The 23733-nt window shown below is 33.7% G+C and overlaps 1 protein-coding gene and 2 pseudogenes across 3 annotated transcripts; 2 read left to right on the forward strand and 1 right to left on the reverse strand.

The window, feature by feature from the left end:
* The first annotated feature begins 2288 nt into the window (after positions 1-2288).
* On the forward strand, positions 2289-5078 carry LOC143627484 (5-OH-xanthotoxin synthase pseudogene; annotated as a pseudogene).
* Positions 5079-10752: 5674 nt separating this feature from the next.
* Positions 10753-12025, forward strand: LOC143627550 (zinc finger protein ZAT9-like). 2 transcript variants are annotated; one of them, XM_077097339.1, is made up of 2 exons: positions 10753-10995; positions 11032-12025. In XM_077097339.1, exons 1-2 carry the CDS (start codon positions 10940-10942, stop codon positions 11990-11992), a joined length of 1017 nt encoding a protein of 338 aa, XP_076953454.1. In that variant the 5' UTR covers positions 10753-10939; the 3' UTR covers positions 11993-12025. The 2 variants fall into 2 exon arrangements, with proteins under 2 accessions (XP_076953454.1, XP_076953453.1); XM_077097338.1 differs by having other exon boundaries at positions 10753-12025.
* Positions 12026-14015: 1990 nt separating this feature from the next.
* LOC143627622 (alpha-1,4 glucan phosphorylase L-2 isozyme, chloroplastic/amyloplastic-like) lies at positions 14016-22503 on the reverse strand (annotated as a pseudogene). The gene is made up of 15 exons (XR_013152624.1): positions 22262-22503; positions 21207-21451; positions 21018-21119; positions 20164-20340; positions 19689-19963; positions 18747-19018; positions 18556-18673; positions 17803-18195; positions 17564-17716; positions 17353-17481; positions 17020-17256; positions 16877-16953; positions 16630-16816; positions 16314-16514; positions 14016-14363 (listed from the first exon to the last, which is right to left on the reverse strand). The product of XR_013152624.1 is annotated as an alpha-1,4 glucan phosphorylase L-2 isozyme, chloroplastic/amyloplastic-like (transcript).
* Positions 22504-23733: the final 1230 nt, after the last annotated feature.

Genomic DNA, 23733 nt, shown 5'->3' on the forward strand with positions numbered 1-23733 from the left:
CCTTCTCGGTTGGAAGTTTGTTTCCTTTCGCTTCCCTTTCGCCCTATGACGAGGGTTTGCGTCACTGTCGGACTCCTCCCAATCATCGTCCAAGTACTCACACTCATTGCTCATGTTGAGCTGTTGTCGAGTGCTTCCGAATTCGTCAGCCTGTTGGAGTGAACGTAAGCGTTCATCCAACTCAGCTTGGAATTCCTTCTGACGTGCTTCCGCCCACGCTTTAACTTGATCAAGTGTTTGGCAGGGGAGCCTCGTCTGTTGTCTCTCCAACTGGGTATCGGTGAATCCCAGTGAAGGATTGTTTACTGCACTTGCCCCGGCTTGGGTAACCGAGGTAGTGTTCGTAAAAATTGTGTACTCGCCGGTGTTCCCCCCAGTAGCTGGGGTTGTGGTTACCGGAGTTTCTTGGTCACTCGTTGGCCTTGGCATCGGAGTAACCTTAACCATCTTTCCAGAGGTTTTGAAAAAACTGAAAAAGAATTAGTTCTAGCTTTTATGCACGGATGGCGCCAATGAAGAAACACTATGTGACCCCGGCGGATTATGGATAATCTTAGGGTTAAGTAGATGTTTCCCACGAGGGTTAGGTCCTGCAAAGATGGTTATTCTTCTGATGACCTGCAAAACAGACACCGTGAGCTCGTCACTGAGAAGGAGGGGGTTCCTCCTTGTGACCACCCTCCGGCGTGAGAATCAGACTAGATTGCTCTGAATATAAGTGTATATTGAGAGAAATAGCTAGGGAAGATAAGATAATATCAGATGATATCTCTTGATACCGTTCCAAGGTGTTGGAGTATTTATAGCCGAAGGTAGGTTTCCAAGCAGGTACAGCCAGCTGTATAATATTCCTTTTCCACCAACTGTGGGCTACGTACGTGCCATGCTGGTGGTTGGTGGGTAGGCATCGGCTGATAGTGACATGGCCGGCTGTGTACTATTCCTTTTCCACCAACTACAGGCTATGTACGTGCCATGATGAGGGTTGGTGGGTAGGCAGCGGCTGATAGTGACATTTTGTACTGGAGCATGCTCCTCATCGTACTATTGTCGGTGAGCTGTCACCCTGTGATTGGTTCATGGGCTGCTTTGGTCAGATCTTGTCTATTTTGTCCATACCTTGGCAGGTATAGTACAAAAGATCTTCCAGAAGCATACGGACTGGCTCTTTTGAGCGGGAATATTCCCGCCTTGCTCATTCCTTCTTCAGGTGACATTGATGAAGTATTAAGAGTTAGTGCCTTATGCGTGTAGCTTTACTGTTAGTGCGGGTAGCCTTCCTTCTCAGCTTGTACCCATAGCTACAGGAACAGGTAGGGTACTGTACCAAGGGAGGCTTTCCTGCGGGAACAGCTGGCTTACTGCGTGTAAGGTCTTCATCTCTCTGAGCATGGTGGGTCTTGCGGAACCAGTTGGTCTTTGCGCAGACGTACCCCATCAAGGTGTGTCTTGCGGGTCCAACTGGGCTTTGCGGGGACCTACCTCTTCAGATGGTCATTTTGACTTTTGTGGACAGAACCATCGCTCGCCTTAAAAGTTCATGTACGAAAATCTCAATTCTCCTTTAGAATAATCAATACAAATATTTATAGGTTATAATTAGTTTTAGAGTAGTTAGTTTTTATAGATATAATTAATTCTATACAATATATTTATTACCCAATCCGGCCCATCGGCACACGTGACCCTATTTATTACCAACGAAAGACCCCTCCTAGTGGCGGATCTTGAACAACTAGTATGGTTGGGCCGAAAGTTATGAGACAAATTTTGTGTTCCTAATTATAAGTTTCTAGTCGACAACCCGGTTCTGGTTGGGTCGAAAAAATAAAAACTGAATGATCAATCATTCAACCAAAATATTGATTCAATCATTCAAATTATCGTTGTTACACATGAAAAACATATTTTTAAACAAACCAAAACAAGATGCGAGGGAAGAGACAAGTACCTGCAAAAGGATAAGATAAGATGCGTACCTCAAGCCTCAAGCTCAAATTCAAAAACTGAATTCACATAATTAAAACACATGTATTCCTAATTCATGAAGGAGACCAAATATAAGCACTAACTCTTCCAATAATTCCAAACCCTAACATACCAAATCGAAAATAAAAACGCTAAACTTGTCGATTGCCTAATGTCTGAATTGTGATCCGTGAGCACTCATGACTCGACCCGGGTCTAGTGGTCTAAGTCTTTTTCGAACGCCTTGCTTCTGCTTCTGTTCGATTTCATTTTTCACACCTTAGCCCAGACAAAAACTCTTATGCTTCGATTTTTTGATTATGACTGGGAGTGTGGACTTATTGTGAGTTTTTTATTTAAAAATAATTTGGGCTTCGGCTTTTTTGTTTAAAAAAAATTGGGTGTATGGGGCTTTCTTTACGCTTATTAGGTAAAATGGTTTCCTGTTCTTCGGCTTTAAGAAATTTATTTAAAAAAAAATCAAGTGCTGGACATACACAAATAATATGAATGGGCCGGACAAAAAATAATATGGATGGGCCGGAATCAATATATATAATGTTTTTATTTTTACTTTTACTTTTTAGAAAAAATTACCCTTCTAAAAAAAGCTAGATGGGCCGAGGCCCACCTTGGTCCATTATATGGTCCGCCTCTGACCCGTCCTCCATGTGATGTTTTCTTATTTTTACATGTGAAAAATGAGCAAAAAATTATGCCCGCTAAAAATTATTAACAAAATTATATCTAGAAGAACTAGCAATTATTTTTAGATGCTCACAACCGATAGTTCTAGCTGTCATTTCTTTTATACAATGTTTGTATTGTATATATAATAGGATGGTCAGTGTATTTAGATACACACTCACAATCTACAAAATAAAAAATGGTTTCATTTCCCTTTGTCATGGCACTCGTGTATTGTTCGTTTTCTTGTTTCTATATAACATATTTAGAACTTTTGTGTCGAAAACACCCCTCCCACTACCTCCCGGACCTCCCGGGCTTCCAATAATCGGAAACCTTCATCAACTTGGCACCTCCAACCTTCCAGATTGCCTTTGGCGTCTTTCAAAACGTTATGGGCCATTGATGTCCTTGCGCCTGGGTTTTGTCCAAACTCTCATTGTTTCTTCTGCTGAAACGGCTAAGCAAGTCTTGAAAACCAATGATTTGATCTTCTGCAATAGGCCTGTGTTTACAGGCCAGCAGCTGTTGTCTTACGGTAATAAAGACATAGCATTTTCACCATACAACGAATACTGGAGGGAGCTTAGAAAGACTTGCACCCTTCATCTTTTTCAATGAAACAAGTGAACTCGTTTGGTCATGTTCGTGAAGAAGAAGTGTTTGGCATGATCGATACGATAAAGAATATTATTGCAAAGAAACATGTAGTGAATTTGAGTGAAATCGTGATGGTACTCACAAGTAATATCATTTCTAGAGTGGCTTTTGGGAAAAGGCCGTCTGAGTACGATGACGAACAACAAGAAGCGTCACGATTTAATGACCTTTTGTTACAATGTCCTAACTTTGTTTACAAAGATCACTTTCCTATGATGGGGTGGCTTGATAAACTTAACGGAAACATTTCTACACTTAAAAAAATCTTCAAAGGCATGGATGGGCTCTATCAAGAAATTATCAATGAACATGTAAACCGAAATAAACCAAACTCACTTATGCAAGACGATTTGCTTGATATCTTGCTTAAACTCAAACAAGATTCGGATTCTACTGTCAAACTCACTTATGACCACATCAAAGCTGTACTCATGGTTAGCGAAATATTTATCTGTTAACTCTCTCTCTCTCTATGTGTGTGTGTATACATATATATATATATATATGGGGATTGTTTTACATTATTCATTGCTAATATTTAATATTTTTTTGGATTTTGAATTTGATTTGTTATAAGGAAATTAATAATATACTTAGGGTTTTTGATAAAAGGGTTTCACAAATAAATAAAATGTTATAACCCGGTTAAGAAACTATGGGTTTGGTGAGACTAATGACCGCTTATATTCTACTATAAATTTGTTTCTTAATTATAAATAATATCATTATTTTTAACTGGATATTAATTTTTAGTATATATTATTTTATAGGTTTCTTATATCAAATAATTAGTGAGATTAATTTTTGATTTAATGAGATATATAATCCGTTTAAGGGCAATATGGGTTTGGTGAGACCCATACCCATGAATTCGGGTCAAATGCATAAGAAGCCTCAAATTTCAAATAAAGCAATCTAGTGGTTTGAGAGAATATAGCGAGGTTTCGTTTATATATATTATAGATTTAAGATAATGTGTATCATCATCGTACTCAGTAAATCCCACCAATAGCAAAGCTATGATAAAGTCTGAGAAGGGTAGGATATGTAGACAGCCTTACCTCTAACCCTTTGAAATAGAAAACTTGCTTCTGGTGAGACCCCGACTCCATATATATATATATGTGTGTGTGTGTATTAATAATAATAATAATAATAATTGTGTTTGAACATTGTAGAATGTCTTGCTGGGGGGAACGGAAACAAGTGCCTCAACAGTAGTGTGGGCAATGACTTTGATGATGAAGAACCCTGAATCGCTAAAGAAAGTTCAACAAGAAGTGCGAAATGCCATCTGCAATAAAGGAAAGGTACACGAAGATGATCTTTATAAGCTCAACTATCTAAAAGCAGTAGTCAAAGAGACGCTTAGATTGTACCCAACCGTACCCCTTTTAGTCCCACGTGAGTCGATAGATCGGTGTGTTCTAGATGGATATGAAATACCGAAGAAGACTTTAGTATACGTGAATGCATGGGCAGTAGGTCGTGATCCAAAATGTTGGGGAAGGCCTGAAGCGTTCGAGCCTGAGAGGTTTGTTGATTACAAAGGGACTGACTTTGAGTGGATCCCATTTGGGGCGGGTCGGAGACGGTGTCCAGGAATGATGTTAGGGACTGCGACGGTAGAGTTGGCTCTTTCGAACCTTGTTTATTCATTTGACTGGGAACTGCCTGAGGGGACGAGTGAGATCGATACTTTGACTATACCCGGGCCATTTGTGCGTAAGAAGAATGATCTTCGACTTGTTGCTAAAGCTTAAGATGTTGATCGGATGCTTTGTATTTCCATTAATCTTATGTATTTTTTTTATCTTTGTCGTTTGATTTAAGATGAAAAGTGATGCAAAGAAGGAGAATGTATAGTAGGTAATAAACGGAATTTGAAGTGATTAACTCATTATGACCCATTTCATAAATCAAACTCGGATTTATTAAAGTAGTTAAACGACTACAAGTGAAATAATAAAACAACAATAAGGAATTGGGGACGAAGGAATTAAACATTTCAGAGTAGGAGATGGAAAAAAATAATCACACACTCGTCATATTTAGTATCTATTTTCTCTGGTTTTTCGGCCTATATCACGATTCACGCAACATGGGTGTGTAGGACTATTTGATTGGGCTGCTGAATGAGGCTATTTGATTGGTTGTAAATTTAATGTTTAAACTAAAATAGAGTATGTGTGATAACGGGCGGTTAAAAAAATAAAAATTAAAAAATTAAATTTAGTAATATACATAATAACAAATTGATACTAAGAGTCTGGTGTCAATTAAATTTTTGGGGGGTTTTATGTGGAAACTTAAAATTATTGTAGTGTGAATTGAAATTTTATATTTACATGTGATTATAAGTTTACGATTGAACTTGTAACAAGTTTATTTTGCAATGTTTATGTATTTTTTAGAAATGTATACTTTGTACATGTGTTGCGGGCTTGCAGGTTGTGATGGGAACCAAACGACCGTTTGGTGAGAACCTGCAAGAGTTTATTAAGTACAAGAAGCCTATTTTGATTGGAGAAGAGATTCAATTTCCTGAACCATCTCAAAATGATTTTATAGTTTATGCGTGTATATTTGGTTTCCGTGATTTACAAAGTTGTAACACATTATGTCATTTTCAGTAACCGGTGTTAAAAATCCTGTTAGTGTTTTACAAAATAACTATTTTGCCCCTACACCTTAAGGATAAAATATGTAGCTTTCATGAGTTTTTTTTGTCTTTTTCATATAACATATGAAAAGTGAAAAAATGTGAAAAACACATTTTGTTATTTAGGTGTAAGGAAAAAATAGTCATTTTAAAAAATTTTAACAGGATTTTTACAACTTTAGTGAAAAGGACATATTTCAAATAAAGACTGTTTCTTTTTGTGTATTAACACAAGTGTTATTTACTTCCAATTATATATAGTCAATATATATAGCTATTAGTCAACGATAGTTTTTTAATCTTTAGTTGCATTATTGAAATGTAAATGTTAAAACCCAATAGAGCTATTATGTTGACACATTGGGCCTGGGCTTGGGCCCAAGTAAAGAAGTCCCTGTTGGACCCGACCATCTAGCTGATGTTCCTGAGTTTGATTCAGATTCAGCTAGAAATTACATTTCACAAAATGAAAGGGAGGGCATTTGTGTCATTTCACATCAAGAAGACGAGCGCGTGATTACTCAAACGGGTTGCAAATGCATTCGACAATGGGGTCGACAAAGGGCGTTGACCTGTTGCCGATGTGCAACATGCTCGAAGAGATATTCGGGTCTTCTGGCACGTGACAAAATGTAATTTTGTTAATGCTATGGTAAGTTAAAGGATTCCAGTGTAGTTTATTTATTGTACACAAATTTTGTTACTGAACTGCCTGTTTTAGCATGTATATTAAAAAGGGTAAAAATATCTGGGCCTGATCGGTTCTACCCGAGCCATTTTCGATTTTCGGGCTATTTTTCGTTTCTTTTGTTACTATACTATGTCAAATTGATGCATTTTTTGTTATAAAGTGTATCAAAGAACTTAAAAGTTGGTTTTATATAACAATATGACTTCTGTTATATGAATAATTTTGTTATTTTAATAAATTTTATCTTATGGTATTCTTTAAAAATGATAGAATATTATAAAAATATTAGTATTACTTAAATGACTTAACTATTGATCCATCATTATTTTCTATGACCAACTATTAGGCCAAGTGTAGTGAGCGGCATTCAAGAACGAAAATGAGCGACAATTTAGAGGAACACCCCCCCCCCCCCCGGCAATATTGGGGCGAAAAGGGGCGGGGGCGGGTGGAATTTGTCGCCATAGAAGAAGAAAAAAATATTATTATTTTATTAATATGTGTTATATATATATTACTATTGTAGCCCCTACACCATTACACCTCAAAAACAAATTCTCACCCATTGCACTCCACTACGCATATTGTGGTTCATGATAATCGTATTATGTGGGCCATGGGAGTGCAAACATGACCATTTGAGTCATAATGGTTTTGTGGAAACAAGTTATAAATTATTGGTCTAGTTCGTTTCTTGTTGGTTAATAAAGTCTTTAATTTATATATTATTTTGTACAAAACTTAACTATACATAACTATATTTTTTTATTCATTTCATTTTATTATAAAAGGTTTCATGATTTGTCTGAATCTCCTTTCAGAGATACCAAATGTGACTCGGATTTTCTACTTAAAAAAAATATATAACATTCCTTTTAGAGAAATATTCGATTTCAAAAACTATTGTATTTTCAAATAGATATAAAATGAATATGTGAAATTGTTTTTATGATTTTCATTGTTATAGATGATATTTGTTTTCTTGTAAGTATACATGCATTGTAGGTTTTTTATAAGCATCTATATTATTTGGATCACCCCGTATAGCGCATGGGTTTAAAGCTACTTATTTTACGCGTATAATAAGCAAAACCGACACATAAGTAGGGAAATATATGTCACCATCTTAAGAGTATATCTAGTGCTTGCACTTTAATGTTTATTCTTTTAGAGTATATTCAAAGACAATATATAATTTAATTGTACATTTTCTCTATGGGATGCTAATCAAATTGAATCAAGTGCTTACACTTTAATTAAATCAATTCAAGATGAGCTGCAAATTGGAGTAGAGCTAAGTGCTTCAAATGTGAAAGCTATTAGAACAAAAAACTAAAGATAGCACAAGACAAAAGGAACATTACACACACAACAATATACCAAGTTGATGTATTACATTTTGAAGTTACATGGCACAAATTTAGGTACCAGTCTAAAGTATGTTATTTTATCACATCTACGAAATTACGACCTCCTTAGATTTGTTTAAAAGAAAGTCGATGGTCTAGTAACATGTGGTGTTTATTCATACCAAAATTTGGTATATGTTCGAGTCTCACAAAATGAGCAACACGTGGATTGCATACTAGATTTTACGAGGAGTATCATGTGTGTAGTCATCGTTTCGATAAAAAATGTAACCCTGACGATCACAGCTCATATCATATGAAAATAAACTTATAATCTATGTTGATGAGAATAAAATCTTTAGTTTTATACATTATAATATATTTCCTTTTTCATCTTAAGAATCCCTTTTTTCTATCCGGTATTAATAAAACTAACAAATGTATGTGAATAACATTTATTAATAACCAAAAGCATTTGAATTATATGATTTTCTTGTTCCTTTTACTATTTAATACTTACTGCAATATATTTATTTGTTTGGCATACCTCACGTCAATACTAGTTTTCACCCATACACTATTTTTTTAGTCCAAACTACATTACCTGGCACCTTGTCATTAATAAGCCTGTTGTTTAAAGGTAAAAAGTACCACAAGTTTTGCAGGGTTGTCTCAAAATGGAAAGAATTTTATTTCTCATAAGGATGTAACTCAAATTTATTTATTTATTTATTTTTGGTAAAGACGTTTGAATAAAAATGTTTTATGTCTATTATTTAATATTTGTAATTACAAAATAAAATCAACAACCATATATTTTAGATTTCAATAATAATTGATATGAAAATAGATCATATGACACACTCCGAAAAAGCAAACCAATGAGTTGATTGATTTTAAGTATTCAAACAATTCACGTGAAGTTGATTGTTTAACAAGCGAAAACAATTCTTACCAATACATATCTACATCGTATGGTCGTAATTTTTTTATTTGGAGTTATTATAAAGTTTGATCAGGCGTTAGCAGGCTCTCTTGACTCATTTGGCCCCGCCTATGTAGAGATGAAATCAACGATCTTTTCTGATTTCCCACCACTTCGTTCTACCCCTACTTAATTTGAGCGGTTGACAAACAAATTCACCAAGTTAAAACCATTTAAAACAGACAACTAAACTTGAGTTAAATCTAAATTAAAACAAAATTTATTTAAAAGTGTTTCGAGCAAGTTTCAAGCGATGAGCTAATATAACATTCTAGTGCATATTACATTTCTTCAATCATTCAATGTATGATATTAAATTTTAGAACTTATAAGAGTTATTGTTAACAAACAGATTGTCCTTTACTCAATAAATCCTCCATTTATATACTCTCTCTCATGGTTTAAAAAATTCTTTTAGACATGGATTAATCACTCTTTAATCAAAATCGGTTAAAACATATATAAATTTTGGTGTATATTCAAAAACTACATATAAATTTCAATTCGTTTAGTTTCTATTAATCCCGATTTATCATTAGTCCTTACACCATCCTCAGACTAACGCATAACAATTTATGCAATACTTCAATCAAGGGGTGCAAACGAGCCGAGATGAGCCCAAACTCGAGCTCGGCTCGTTTAACTTATACAAAGCTTGAACTCGGCTCGTTTCAAGCTCTATTTTAAAAGCTCAAGCTTAGCTCGTGATATATTTTCAAGCTCGACCTCAACACACTTACTATTTACCAATTATTTTCTTACATAACAATAATTATTTTTATATACTTTTTTCTGTTGTAACTTTATGTATAAAATAACTTATATTATTTATAGTTTTTCTATTTATTTTTTCAAAACATTATATATATTAATTAATAATTCTTAAATATATATATAAATGACAGGCTCGTTTAGGCTTGTGGGCCAGCTAGAGCTTGGTTATTAAACGAGCTTACTTTTAGACTCAAGTTAGAATCAGGCTCAATTAAACTTGGCTCAATTAAGTCTTTTAACAAGCCGAACTCGAATAGCTCGCGAACGGCACAATCTCTCAAAAGCTTTCTGATCCTCCAAATTCATTCCAAATAAATTAATGACCGTCAGATCAAACCAACAATCTTATCTCTCTTGATTACACGTGTCCTCTCTTTCTCTTATTAATACTTTGCTTCCATTCCATGCATGAAATCCTCTCCCAACTACAACTCATATATTATAGAGAGAGAAACAAAGCAAAACAACCAAACAGGCATATGAAACAGTCGTCATTAGTCTGTTTTCAATTCCCAATCTCTTAATTACTCCAAAATTTAACCTTTTTTTAGCAAACCCTTCAACTTAATTTTGACCCACTTCACTTTCTCAAGTTTGGGGATTTTAGCCCTAAAAATGCTGGTTCAAAAATCAGCAAATGTAGCAAGTTTAAACTTATCTTTTCTTTAGTGGGTTCATTAGTTTCTTGGTTTTTTTCATTTGGGTATTTGTCAAAATTGGATTTTGTAGTCAAGATTTCAAGAAACTGATGTTTTCTTTAGTGGGTTCATTAGTTTCTTGATTTTTTTCATTTGGGTATTTGTCAAAATTGGATTTTTACATCAAGATTTTTAAGAAAGATGAAATCTTGATGAACTGATCTTTTCTTTAGTGGGTTCATTAGTTTCTTTATTTTTTTCATTTGGGTATTTGTCAAAATTGGATTTTTACATCAAGATTTTCAAGAAAGATGAAATCTTGATGAGTTAGATGTTTTCTTTAGTGGGTTTATCAGTTTCTTGATTATCTCAATTGGGTATTTCTCAGAATTGGATTTTATATCAAGAATTTCAAGACAGATGAAGATGGTGATGAACTGATGTTTTCTTTAGTGGGTTAATCAGTTTGTTGATTATCTCAATTGGGTATTTGTCAAAATTGGATTTTGTAGTCAAGATTTCAAGATGGATGAAGATCTTGATGTTGAACTGAGATTTGTGTGCAAGTTGTGTGATAAAAGGTGTCCAAGTGGGAAATCATTAGGTGGGCATATGAGGTCTCATGTAATTACTGCTACTGCTGCTAATTCAACTGAATTGTATGATAATGGGAAGAATTCAAGTTCAAATCTTTATGGGTTGAGAGAGAACCCTAAAAAGAGTTGGAGGGCATCTTCATCTTCAACTTTAACTTTCCCAAATGAGAGAATTTGTAACCAATGTGGCAAAAAGTTTCAATCTTTGAAAGCTTTATGTGGCCATACGGCTTTCCATTCTGATAAAGATAGGAGATTGAAGGATTATGATCATTCTTGGACTAGTGAGAATCTTGATAATGAAGGTAAGCTGATTGTGGATAGTGATTCGGGTACCGAAGAAACCGAGCAACAAGATCCGGTTTTTGTTACAAGATCCGAATCAAGAAGGTACAATCTTGGATCTTCATCTGTTTCTGAAATTGATGAGTTTGAACTAGAACAAGTAGCAATGTGGTTGATGATGTTATCTAAGGATTCTTCGAATTGGGTCGGTGTTAATTCGGTTTTGGAATCGAATTCCGGGAATTGTAAGGATGGAATCAAGGGTTTTAACTACAAAGACTTGAGTTATGAGGAAAAGCAAGAGATTAGAAGGAATTTGTTTAGGGAATTCGGGTACGATAATTCGTTAAAGAAACGGATTCGAGACGACGATGATGATGGTTCGTATAAGAAGAACAAGTATGAATGTTTGAACTGTAACAAAACTTTTAGTTCATTTCAAGGGCTTGGTGGACATAAACCATGTCACAAAAAGAACAATGCTTTTAAACAAAAGGCTAAACTTAAGAAGAAAACTAGACCGAAAAAGAACAAAGCGCATGAATGCCCGATTTGTTATAGGATGTTTGAATCAGGGCAAGCATTAGGAGGTCACAAAAGGACTCATTTCATCGATGGTTCTGAAGACAGGCTTGAAGCGGTCGCAGCGTATAAAGATATGATTGATCTTAATCTCCCTGCTCCAGAAGAGGATTAAAACGTCGTAAATGATGCAAGTCGGGCTCGTTTTAGGTTGTTTATCAGAGGATAAAGAGAGGTGAGAGTTTTATCTTTCATTTTACTGTTTAGACTGTTTTTAACTTTTGAACATTTGCTCAGATTCGTTTTTGTTTACTATTGATATGGTTTATTTTTACCCAATCATCAAAATCTTGAATTTATGCCTAAATTTATAAGAAAATGGAAGTTGAATGCAAGCACTTTAGATGTTTACTGTTGCTATGATTTGCTTACTTGTTCATTTTGGACTTTGGTGGCATATGTTTTAGTGGTAAGTGCTATGAATAATGGGATTTTTACTTTTTGAAAGTACCATGTTTTAGATGTACAGTGTGTATTGGTTTTGTGTGTTTTATTGTGTGTGTGTGGGTGGTAGGCAGCCAAAGGAAGGACTTTCTTGAAGATGTTTTGGTAGATAGCAGCCAAATGGGGCCTACAGAATTGCTTTCACTTCCATAACTACATAATGGCCCCTACTATGTGAAATCTTGATTTTATTTCAAGATTTCTAGTTTTTGGTCCATTAGACTGTTATTTGTGGAGGGGCTTTGTCGACTCTTTACTATCGCCACTCAGGAAATGAAGCTTCGAAGGACCTCTCCGTAACGTCCTATTGTGTCTTAAAGCCCTTTACCGTGCTACATATATATTTATATATGTATGTATGTATGTATGTGTTTGTGAGAGAGAGAAAGATAGAAAAACACATGGCCCCGCCACTTTCCCCTTGCCGCTCGTCTTCACTATACTGCCCCAACCCTATACCGCCCTCCCTAAGCTGCCTCTGGGCGGTGTTTGGGGCTTTAAAGCCTTAAAGCCCCCTTCAAGCTGCCCACCAAGACGCCCACAAAAATGGTCTTATCATTACTTTATTTGGAGGGTCTGCATTTCTTTTAACTTTTTTTTTTCCAAAAAGATGTTAGTTTGAAGATAGTTATGCTTGGATAACCTTTTGTTACTTGGAAAAAGAAGTTAGCGTCGAAAGGCTTTAATCGTTCAACTCGTTCTCACGGTTCAATCCATAGTTCCTAGAACGTTATCTTATCGACGTATAAAGCTAAATTCAATATAATCTAAACTTAAGAATAGATAAATTACAATTTTATTTGTTAATATTCTTGGGAAAATATTATCATACAAAAATGTTTATGAGGAGGGATCTTGTTAAAAGTTATAAGTGTTAAATTACCCTAACCAAAAAGGTTTTCATTTCAATTGGTTGTTTGCATATGGTACTAATACTTAAGCATAGTGTACAAATTGTGATGCAAAAAAGGTCCACAAAGAGGGTCCTTGGACCTTGACTTTTCAGCTTTAGCTTTTCTTGGATTACAATAGAAGTTTGTTAGTGAGGTGTTAATAAATCATAAATGGAAATAACACACAACAGATTTACAAACAAAATGATTACTTTAAAAGAATTTGTACACAGAAAAACTTGAATGCACTTTTGATCTTTTTACTCACCCACCATGCCTTTTGTATTGTGCTTTTCTACTCCAACTTGTCTATATTTGTTCATAAACCACATATTTTTAAGAAATCTAATACCAAAAGTTAATATAAATATATTGTTTTGTTTGTTTTGAAACTTGCCATCTAGATTTTCTTTAATGATATCTCATTGTGTTTTTTATGCATAAAGTAAACACGATTGTCTTGATGATCGAGTTGAGCCGTTCCTTGTTTGTAGTTCAGAGATAAACTACAAACATCACAGAGAACATACAAGAAATGGTCTTGGGGTTTTAGCTTAAGGATCACATCCAATGATCAAGTTAGTATTAGAAAATTCAATACCGGTTTTGTTCATCAAGTATGAAAAAATACAATACCGGTTGATGACGAGTAGGTTCAGGTCAACGGGTCTAACATGTGTGAACTCAAAATTGTAGTTATATGTTTGTAATTTTTAACTGTATTTTAAATCGAAAACTTACATGTGGATTCGGATAAGTGTCTACATGACGTTAAATCTAATCTTGGAATATACAAAAATATATTATAACTTGATTTATTATTTAAAAATATTTAAAAACATGCTTTTACAAATGTGACATACATAATTAAATTGAATCCATAAGAACATTATTAGAATAAACTTATTTATCATTACACGAACATAAACTCTCTTCTAAAAAATGATTTCCCAAGCAAAGTTTATTAATCTAGAAGATTATTAAATAAAACCAAGGATAAACTTACATGTACTAGACTTGATATCCACTCTAATTAGGTAATGCAAGAGGTTCAATTGTCCAAATGTCACGCGTGTATTGGAGTATGGTCCGGTCACTACTGAACTTGTATGAACCAGCAGTGTTCAAAATTGACATCTTAGTCCATTTCTGTCACATTTAAAAGTTAATAGAATGTTGTTATCGACTTGCCATTGGGGAGTGAATTTATGACACGACACATAAGTCACGGGTTGGGTTTAGTCTGAAGGGTTAAAGGTCTGTTTTAGTAACCCGTGATCACATTTAGCTAAATGGTTTGGGTTCATGGGTTGACCTGCTTAACTCGTTTATTTTTTTAAACGTGTTTTCAGGTCATCAGCTTTCATAATTTAATGTATTGTTTTATGTTATATTTAGCTTTATTAATCTATACTATATAATAAATAAAGGTTTTTATTGCCACATGTCATCACCAAAGTATTCCTTACAAAATTTTCCCTCCCCTCTCTCCTATTAAATACAAAATTTTCACTCTTATCTCTCATATTAAATATATTTATTTTTTCTTATTAATAGTTTTGCATTTCATTTTTCTCTTTTTAATCTTTAATTTTCTCTTTTTAATAAAGATATTATTGAATGAAGAGGCAAGATTAACTTAAATTTAAAATTTCAATAAACTTTAACTTGTTAAATATATGATTGTTTACTAAATTACAAGTTTTTTTCTTTCAAACTCTTAAAAGGCAAATTCACTATCGATGTATTCTCAGTGTTTATATTAATTTAAACGAGCGAATTTTTTAACTGGTTAAAGTATTAAACATGGTTCAAGTAAAAAATATTTATGATTAGAATGTTTCGATCATGGGTTGGTTTAAAAGTAACCATTTACAACTTCTTTTTTTGATTGATTGTTTAAACAACTCATCATTTATGTTACGTTCATCATCTTAAAAATTCACAAAAATATAAACACTAGACTACATGTTTTGGTTTTCAGGTGGATAATACAACCTTTTATATTTTGAATACAAATGTTAGACCTTAGCACACTATTAATCAAATGACAAATTGACTCTGTATATCCTTCTACCATTAGAGATTTCAAAAATATAGATTTCTTTAGTAAAACGAGTTGTACATGCACCAAAAAATTAGGTCGTTCAAGAAATTAGCAAACGTTAGTTATCCATGGATCTATCAGACATAAAATGATACGTTACAAGAAGGTATTAGTTTCCTGATGTTTTAAATTGCCTTAAAATCTAATGTTGTCAAGTCATATGAGAGTCCTAAAAGTCAAGTCGATGTTCAAGTGATGTTGTTTAAAATATTAACTAGAAAATTGGTCTATGCAATGAAACTAAACTACATATGAAAATACAATATGATAACCGTGCAATAGAAGCCGAAATCATATCCAGAAGTAATATTGGAACTCATACTTTCATTCTTAAAAATAATCCTACACCTTTAGATAAAATAATTAATTTCAAAAAATGAAATTTTCACTTTATTTTTGTTTTGCAATGAAGAATAATAAAAGCTAAGGTCAATCATTATAGATAGTTGGTTTCTTTTTTAAACAATTTATGTTAATTTATGATCAGTTATGTGTTGTATTATTCATAGTTAAAAGCAAAAATAATAAGAAACTACTAAGTTTTTATATAAAAAGTAAAGTTGCAAATAAAACTACAAATATTGTGTATAAAGAAATGTTTTAAGATTCATGAATTTTGTAACAACTTTTTATTTCCATATTGTGTATTGTGTAATTTATTATATCATATAATATATCTTTATATTTGTTGAACATATTTTTAAAAATTTTATATTGTGTTATTATTTAAATTTATTTATTTATTCTAACCCGTGTGCTACACGGGTAACTAACCTAGTTTGTTAATATATAGTATTAATATGTAAAAAAAATGAAAAAAAATCAGGTTAACTGGGTCGTGTTCGTATCAGCCTGTGATATTCAGGTTTAAATCCATGTGGGGTTCGACCCACTAAATTACGAACACAACCTGTTTAGCATCCTGACTCGTTCTACATTTTATTTTGTAATTATCAAAAATATTGTGAAGTTTTAGTTGAATAATCACACACCTTTTGATCTCTATACGCCTCATCGACTTTCTCTTGACACTCTATATAAGACGGAAAATCTTTCCCGACAAGAAAATAATCAGCCCGACCGTAACCTTCGTTACCTTCTAACGAACCCATGAGTTCATCATAATTAAACGGGCCAAAAATGCCACTTCTAACATACTTCTTGACCTCCTCAAACCGCGGATCAGGAACAAACTGCATTCATTTAAGTTTTTGATGTCACACTAAACAATAATACAACTGTTTAATAAAAGTTTGGACAAAATGTGGTTTGGGCCGGACATTGGGCCCTGACCATAAACGGGCTCACCTTGCCCTCAGCTCTCTCCTTTCGAAGGCCAGAAATTTCATGGGCTTCCGCACCGAAAAGAAAAAAGTTTTCTTCTCCAACTTCTTGTCTTATTTCAACATTGGCACCATCTAAGGTTCCAATTTGAATGCATCCATTCATTGCAAACTTCATGTTGCTGGTCCCACTTGCCTCCATACCAGCAGTGCTGAAATCCAAAGTGATAAATAAATAAAAAAAAATGCATGATAACTGATAAACAGCATACCTGATGTGTTGGGACAGATCACTTCCAGGAATCAGAACTTCTGCTACTGTAACATTGTAATCTGGAACAAAAACAACCTAAACAAAAGAAAAGTCAAAGTCATATCAGAAGACAAGTCAAAGTCAAGGTTAGTCAAAATGTACCTTCAGAAGATCACCAATATCAGGATCATTGTTAACAGTAGCTCCAACATCAGTTATGAACTTAACAATCCTCTTAGCTTGGACATATGTAGCAAACGCTTTCCCACCAAATATACATACTCGAGGAACGAATTTATTTTTTCTTTCTTCAGCTTTCATTTCCTTCATCTTTTTGTGCCGGTAAACAATTCCCAAAATGTTCAATAGTTGTCTCTTATATTCGTGAATACGCTTCACCTGCATAACAAGTCAAATTTACCATTTCATGATCAGACCGAAAGTAAAATTATTTTTCTAAAATATTTTAGAGAATAAATAAAAGTAACAAATAACCTGCACATCAAACATTGCATCAGGGCTGACAACATAACCAGTTTTTTCTTTCAGGAATGACACAACTTTCTCTTTGTTGATCCTTTTGGCTTTCCTCCATTCAGCTTGGATTTCTTCATTATCAGCAAACTGCAAAAATATATAATTTCTTGATTTCAAAATGTTTTTTGGTAAAAAAATACGGATAATATAATATAATATATGAATTCACCTTTCTAAGTTCATCTATCTTATCAGTGTTTAGCACCCAGTCTTCTGTTCCTGTCCACTTGGTTTTAATTTTACTTAATTCTGGATTGCAAAAACTGATCCATCGTCTAGGTGTCACCCCGTTTGTCTTATTCTGAAACATCTCGGGCCACAACTACAAAACAGAAATGGTAGTTATATCTGTTAGAACATTCAAAACAATGTGAGTGGTAAATTTTAATATAGCAACGAAGATTTTACCTGATAAAAGTCATTAAAAACTTCATTTTTAACAATTTCACTGTGAATTTCTGCAACACCATTAACAGCATGTCCACCAACAACACAAAGATTAGCCATCCGGACCATCTTTGGCAGTTTTGGGTCCGGGTCAAACGACACCTTTTTACTGACACCAGCATCTTTAACTGCCTCCACCTCAAGCTCCTCATCTTCACTTGTTGGTTCAGTTACTTCCTTTGATTTTTCTTCTTCTTTAACTGATTCAACGATGGGGATTTTAACTGGTGGAACAAGTAGTTCTAAGATGGAGGCAGGTAGTTCAACATTGTCCAAAACTCTCATTTGGTTCAGTTTTTCTTTAAGTAACTCAAGGTCCTCAATGCCATACTCATTAATGATGGTATCAATCAGCTGCATAAAATATCAAAACATGTTTCATTCACCCTCAATTTTAATAAGAAATTAACATTTATATACAAATTATATAAGATTGGAATGCCTAATGAAAGTTGAGTGACTTTAGAGAAACAAAAAGCTGTCAGTGACTATAGTAGGACACATGGGAAACTTGGTTACTATAATGTCAAGAAAAAAAGTCAAACCTACTAAAAGTCAACTACAGATCATTACTTTAAACCGGCAGCCATTTCAAACTACCTTTAATCAAAGCATTTAAAAGTTGGTTACTTTGTATCACATCATCACTTTATTCACTTCCACAGATGATTAATGCAATAGCCAACTTTAGCTATAAAAGTGGTTGATTAATACCTCATTGTCAATCATTTTAATTATCTCAATTTGTCGTGGAAGTAGTTCCTGCAAAAGATTCAAACTCCACTTCTCCAAAGCTTCGGGTAGAACAGTGTGATTTGTGTATGCAACCGTTCTGCCACACGTTCAAATCAATTTAAATACAACGATTTCACACTAAACAAATGAAAATGTACTGAATAACATACCTTTGAGTGATTCCCCATGCTTGTTTCCAGCTCAAACCCTTAACATCAATCAATAAACTCAACAACTCTGGTATGCAAAGTGTCGGATGAGTGTCATTCATCTGTACTGCAACTTTTTCAGGAAATTCATCCCAGTTTGGTGCGCCTCCGGATCTCCTTTCGAACCGTGAAATTATGTCTTGAAGCGAAGCAGAGCATAATGTGTATTGTTGCTTCAATCTGAGAGTCTTTCCCTCATGTGATTCATCTCCAGGGTATAAAATGTAGCAAATCTGGTCAAAACAGACATCTCAGTGACAGCGTTTTAGATGAGGGAAAATTACTCAAATATCATCCGACTTTGACAAAGTTGCCATTGACTTTTTTATTTACTCAAAGATTGTTTGACAATTCCACTATGTAGCGCCAAATGATACATGTCACACCCTTGTTGATTGGTAATTTTAAAAAGTCTAAGGCTATTTTGTTAATTATCTTAATTAAAATGGCAATTTTGGTGATTTCCCTTTAGATTATAAAATAGAGTTAATAACATAAAACCAATATATTCTCTTATTTTTCATGAAAAAGTCCCATTAACTTGTGAAAATACATGAATAATTCACTAAATTAAATTTTATATATTAATGTTCACAAACTAGCCTAAAACGCAAGTACTTTTGAAACTTGTATTTAAATAATGATACAGAACTCTTAAATCGATCAAAATAAGACGATATAACTTTTTTACAGAAATGTTGAACGTCACTTTATCAAACATTGACCAATTTGTAAGTTAACAAGTCATTATTTAGACACAATTCACAAGTACGTGCATTTAGACAAGTTAATGAGGTTTAATATATCAATAACAACCTGAGTGACTTAAGAAAGTATATTAGTTTTATTATGGTATTAGCCCTGTAAAATTTGAAGTGAACAATCAGTAAAAACAAAACAAACCTTCTCTGCTCTTTTTAAAGCTTCATATGCTTTGGCATGATCACCAGAATTAAAAGCTTTTAAATCAAAAAGTTCTGGTCCAACCATTGTTGACCATAGTCTTAGATTGATAGTTGTTTTGGTCTTGTATCCAGGTATAGGAACATCATAGGCAACCGCCAATATATCTTCTCCACCAACCCATTTCTTACCTCCATCCGCACCCGTAAAACTTCACCATAAAACTTTATAGGGTAAGAAACATCCTTTCTTGGTAATTCCCATGGATTACCCATCTGCAAATATATTGAAATTTTTATCTGTTAAATATAGTTATTTACTAGTCATCATAAGGGTTTAGTTGTTTTTAGCCTACATACACATTATATTGTAATAGCAGGCATTAGCAGCTTTCAGATATATTATTATTATTCCAGTCTCTTTTACATTATCTATTAAATGAAATGAAGATGAATATATATAAAAGTTAAAAAACCTCTAGCCAACTTTCTGCAACTTCTTCTTGACCATCCTTTGTGATGAGTTGTTTAAAAAGGCCATACTTGTAACGAAGACCATAACCCCATGCAGGGTAGTTTAGTGTTGCTAACGAGTCCAAAAAGCAAGAGGCGAGTCGGCCCAAACCGCCATTCCCAAGTGCTGCATCTGGCTCCTGTTAACTAATATGTTATTAAAATACTAGTAAATAAAATCAAGTAATTTCGATGCATTTCAAATTTCCAATTAACCCAAGTTAATTCCAGGAGCTGACAGACTCATATTTGGACAGATAGACATCATGTACTTTGCAAACAGGCTAGAAACGGGCCCAACTTAAAACCGGCATAACTTGGGCTACGTCTGGAGTTTAAGGGCCCATAATATTATATTTAGTTTGTGATTACAAAGACCCTATTGCATTCAACAATTACAATTTAGGTCCCTGTATTTTTAATGACCGTAACACAAGTAATGTTTGGAAACGTCTCAACAGGCTGGATCATGTGGTAAACAGCCATAAACGGTTTGTCCCAACTGTTGGACCCAAATTCCACATCTAGAGCTGGTTTTTTCCAATTTTAATTTATTTCTTTTTTTATGTAAAAATGCGTGAAATACTTTATTTGAGTAACTTATAAGTTTATTTAGTAAGTCACTCGGTAGTCAATTTAATTTTCCAAAACTTGGCTTGACATGCAATATTTAGATTTAACTTATAATAGATGGTTTAATGTAATGATTTGAGCATTCAATAATATTTCAATGTTCTCTGTTATTCGTGCTTAAATTGACTTATTTAATTTCCTATAAAAGATTATGCAAATTGAGCATAAACTCTAATGAGCTTACCTGTCTAGCAACATCTTCCAGATCATGTCCTAGCTTCTTTAAAGCCTCAGCATAAGCCCCTGATAACTCTAAATTACCAATGGCATTTAGCAAAGCTCTACCCTATAACAATCAGCAGAAAATAACATTAACACAACATACTTACCAACTATGAAGTTGAATAATAACACAGTAGAAGAGAACAAAAACCTGAAGAAACTCCATAGACAAGTAATACGCCTGTTTCACATTCATCTTTTCATGATAATTATAAGTGGTGTTCCAATTAGTGATGAGCGTATCACGAACACTTTCAGCAGTTGCGTAAAATGCCTTTGGAAGCTCAAACTTTTCTGGAGAGAATAATGGTGTGAACTCTGCATGGTATTTGATGCTTGATATAACTGACTCAGAATCAGGTACAAGGATGCCATTTTCTAAACTATCTGCTGATTCTGCATGAAAAAAAATTAAAGAAGCCTAAGAGTCTGCATTTGAACCTGAAAACTCTGCGCTTACCACTGCGCCACCCCTTGAAGGTTACGCTAAAACTTATGTCGAGTTTCAACAATCCAAAATTAAATTGGCGCATCGTTTAATGAGTTTTTATTCAAATGCCCAAAATTGCAAGGAGTGAAAGTTACAATGTCATTGGTCACATTATCAGTATAGATTATTGTCAGCCAATATGTCATACTTCGTATTAACAATATCCAATATGCCAAAAAAACAAATAAACCAGTTTTCAACACTGCAAGTGCTACTTGATAGGTTTATCCTGTCGAAGCCGAAAACTGAACCATATTTAGGAAACTAGTTCAAAACTGAACCGAAAATTGAATTTGACTTTGCTTCAGTTTATGTCAAAATAACCTGAATATTTAATAAAAAAAAATTAACCATTATTTGTTATTGGATTTAGTTAAGCTTAATAAGATTGAGCTATAATTGTAATTGGATCAGGCTTTAGTTATATAACCATAATTTTGACATTTGGTTACTGCATTCGAACCAAATTAAGATATGTTAATTATTTAATTATTCTATTTCTATATTTTAATAATTATTCACATATATATTATTCAACCATTTGTATCACATGTTTATATACATTCATAGCTATTATATAAATATACTAAGCAAAACAAAATTATATAAAATGTGAATCTCCTGAGCTCGAGCTCGAGCTCGTTTATTAAATGAGCCTTTATAAAAGCTGTTAACTAACATATAATCAACAAAACAATTACTAATTATATGTATACCTTCTTCAACCTCTGCCAGTTTCTGTATCTGTTGACTCCTGCTAGCAACATTAGCGACTAACAGATTCCTTCTTCTAGACTGCAACTTCCTGCTCAATTTGACCTTCAACAGCAACAGATTCTTCGAACGTTCATTGCCGAAATTGAAATCGGAACCGCTCGATTTCGAAATGTAATTACCGACGGATAATGACGAAGCCGCCATTGATATTATTATTCTCTCTCTAAAACTACTACTGATAATATTATTAATGAAGAGCAATCGTGATCACTGAAGAGTGAAAGATATGAAATGAATGGTTAGTTACATTGTCGTCTTTCTGTTAAATCGCCGTTACTTAACGGTAACGGAGGATATTATTGATATTTTGTTTTTTGCATTTTGGTCCTCAATCATTGTGTTTTTTACTACTTTTTAGTTGAATAATGAAAATATATTTTAAAATTATTAATTACATAAATATATAGGGGTGAAAATGAGGCAAGCTAATCGAGATCGGCTCATGAAAAAGTTCGATTGAGCTGAGTTTAAATGAGCCCAAGCTTGAGCTTAGTAGTAAGCTCATTTAATAAACGAGCTCGAGCCAACTCCGAGCCTAAACGAGCATGTCATTTGTATAATTTTAATAATATATGTATGTATATAATAATTAATGTAGATAGTGTTATGGAAAAATAAGTAAATAATATATATTATGTTGTATATAAAACTATAATTAAAAAAATATCTGAAAATAGTTATAAATATATAAATTAATCAATAAATAGCAAACGAGCCGGACTAGAGCTTGAAAAATTACTCACGAGCCGAGCTCGGGCTTTAGAAATAAATATCAAAACGAGTTGAGCTCGAGCTTTATGTAAATTAAACAAGCCGAGCTCGAGCTTGGCTTAGCTCGTTTGCACCTTAGCTATATGGTTTTCTTGGTCGATATGAAAAAAGTAGCCAAGCTAATGTTTGAGTGAACCAGATCTTTAACGGTTAGATGGTTGAGAACAATGATAAGTTGTATTAGCAGTTATGGTTTATTTTAAAAACTCGAGGTTGTTATTTTAGGCTCGTTTTTAGATTGGTTATGCAAATTTAGTGACTCGTTCTTAGTCAAGGCTGACCTTAAGAGTGTGCATGATGGGCGACCACACATTGACTAATTTTCCCTATAATACGTTATAAAGGTAATAATATAGAAATTCAACATTTTACAAGGGGCCCAATATTATTCTTTTCTCTATTATTCAGGGGCCCCAAAATTATATATATTTTTCTCTATTACGCACAAGGCTTTCGAAATCTATGGACATACCATGTTCGTAATCAACTCTGACTATTATATGAAAGAAACTTTATGAAACCGTAAGCGCGATACTAAAATCTAAATAAGTTCTCTCTAGTGTAGTTGTGAACATAGTTTAACAACATAAATTAAGCCTTATTCTAATCTATGTTATATCACTGATTTTAACACTATGGT

This window comes from Bidens hawaiensis, unplaced genomic scaffold (assembly GCF_021521415.1).
Source record: "Bidens hawaiensis isolate Kalapana, Puna unplaced genomic scaffold, B.hawaiensis_p1.1 tig00004685_1, whole genome shotgun sequence".
Taxonomy (NCBI): Eukaryota; Viridiplantae; Streptophyta; class Magnoliopsida; order Asterales; family Asteraceae; genus Bidens; species Bidens hawaiensis.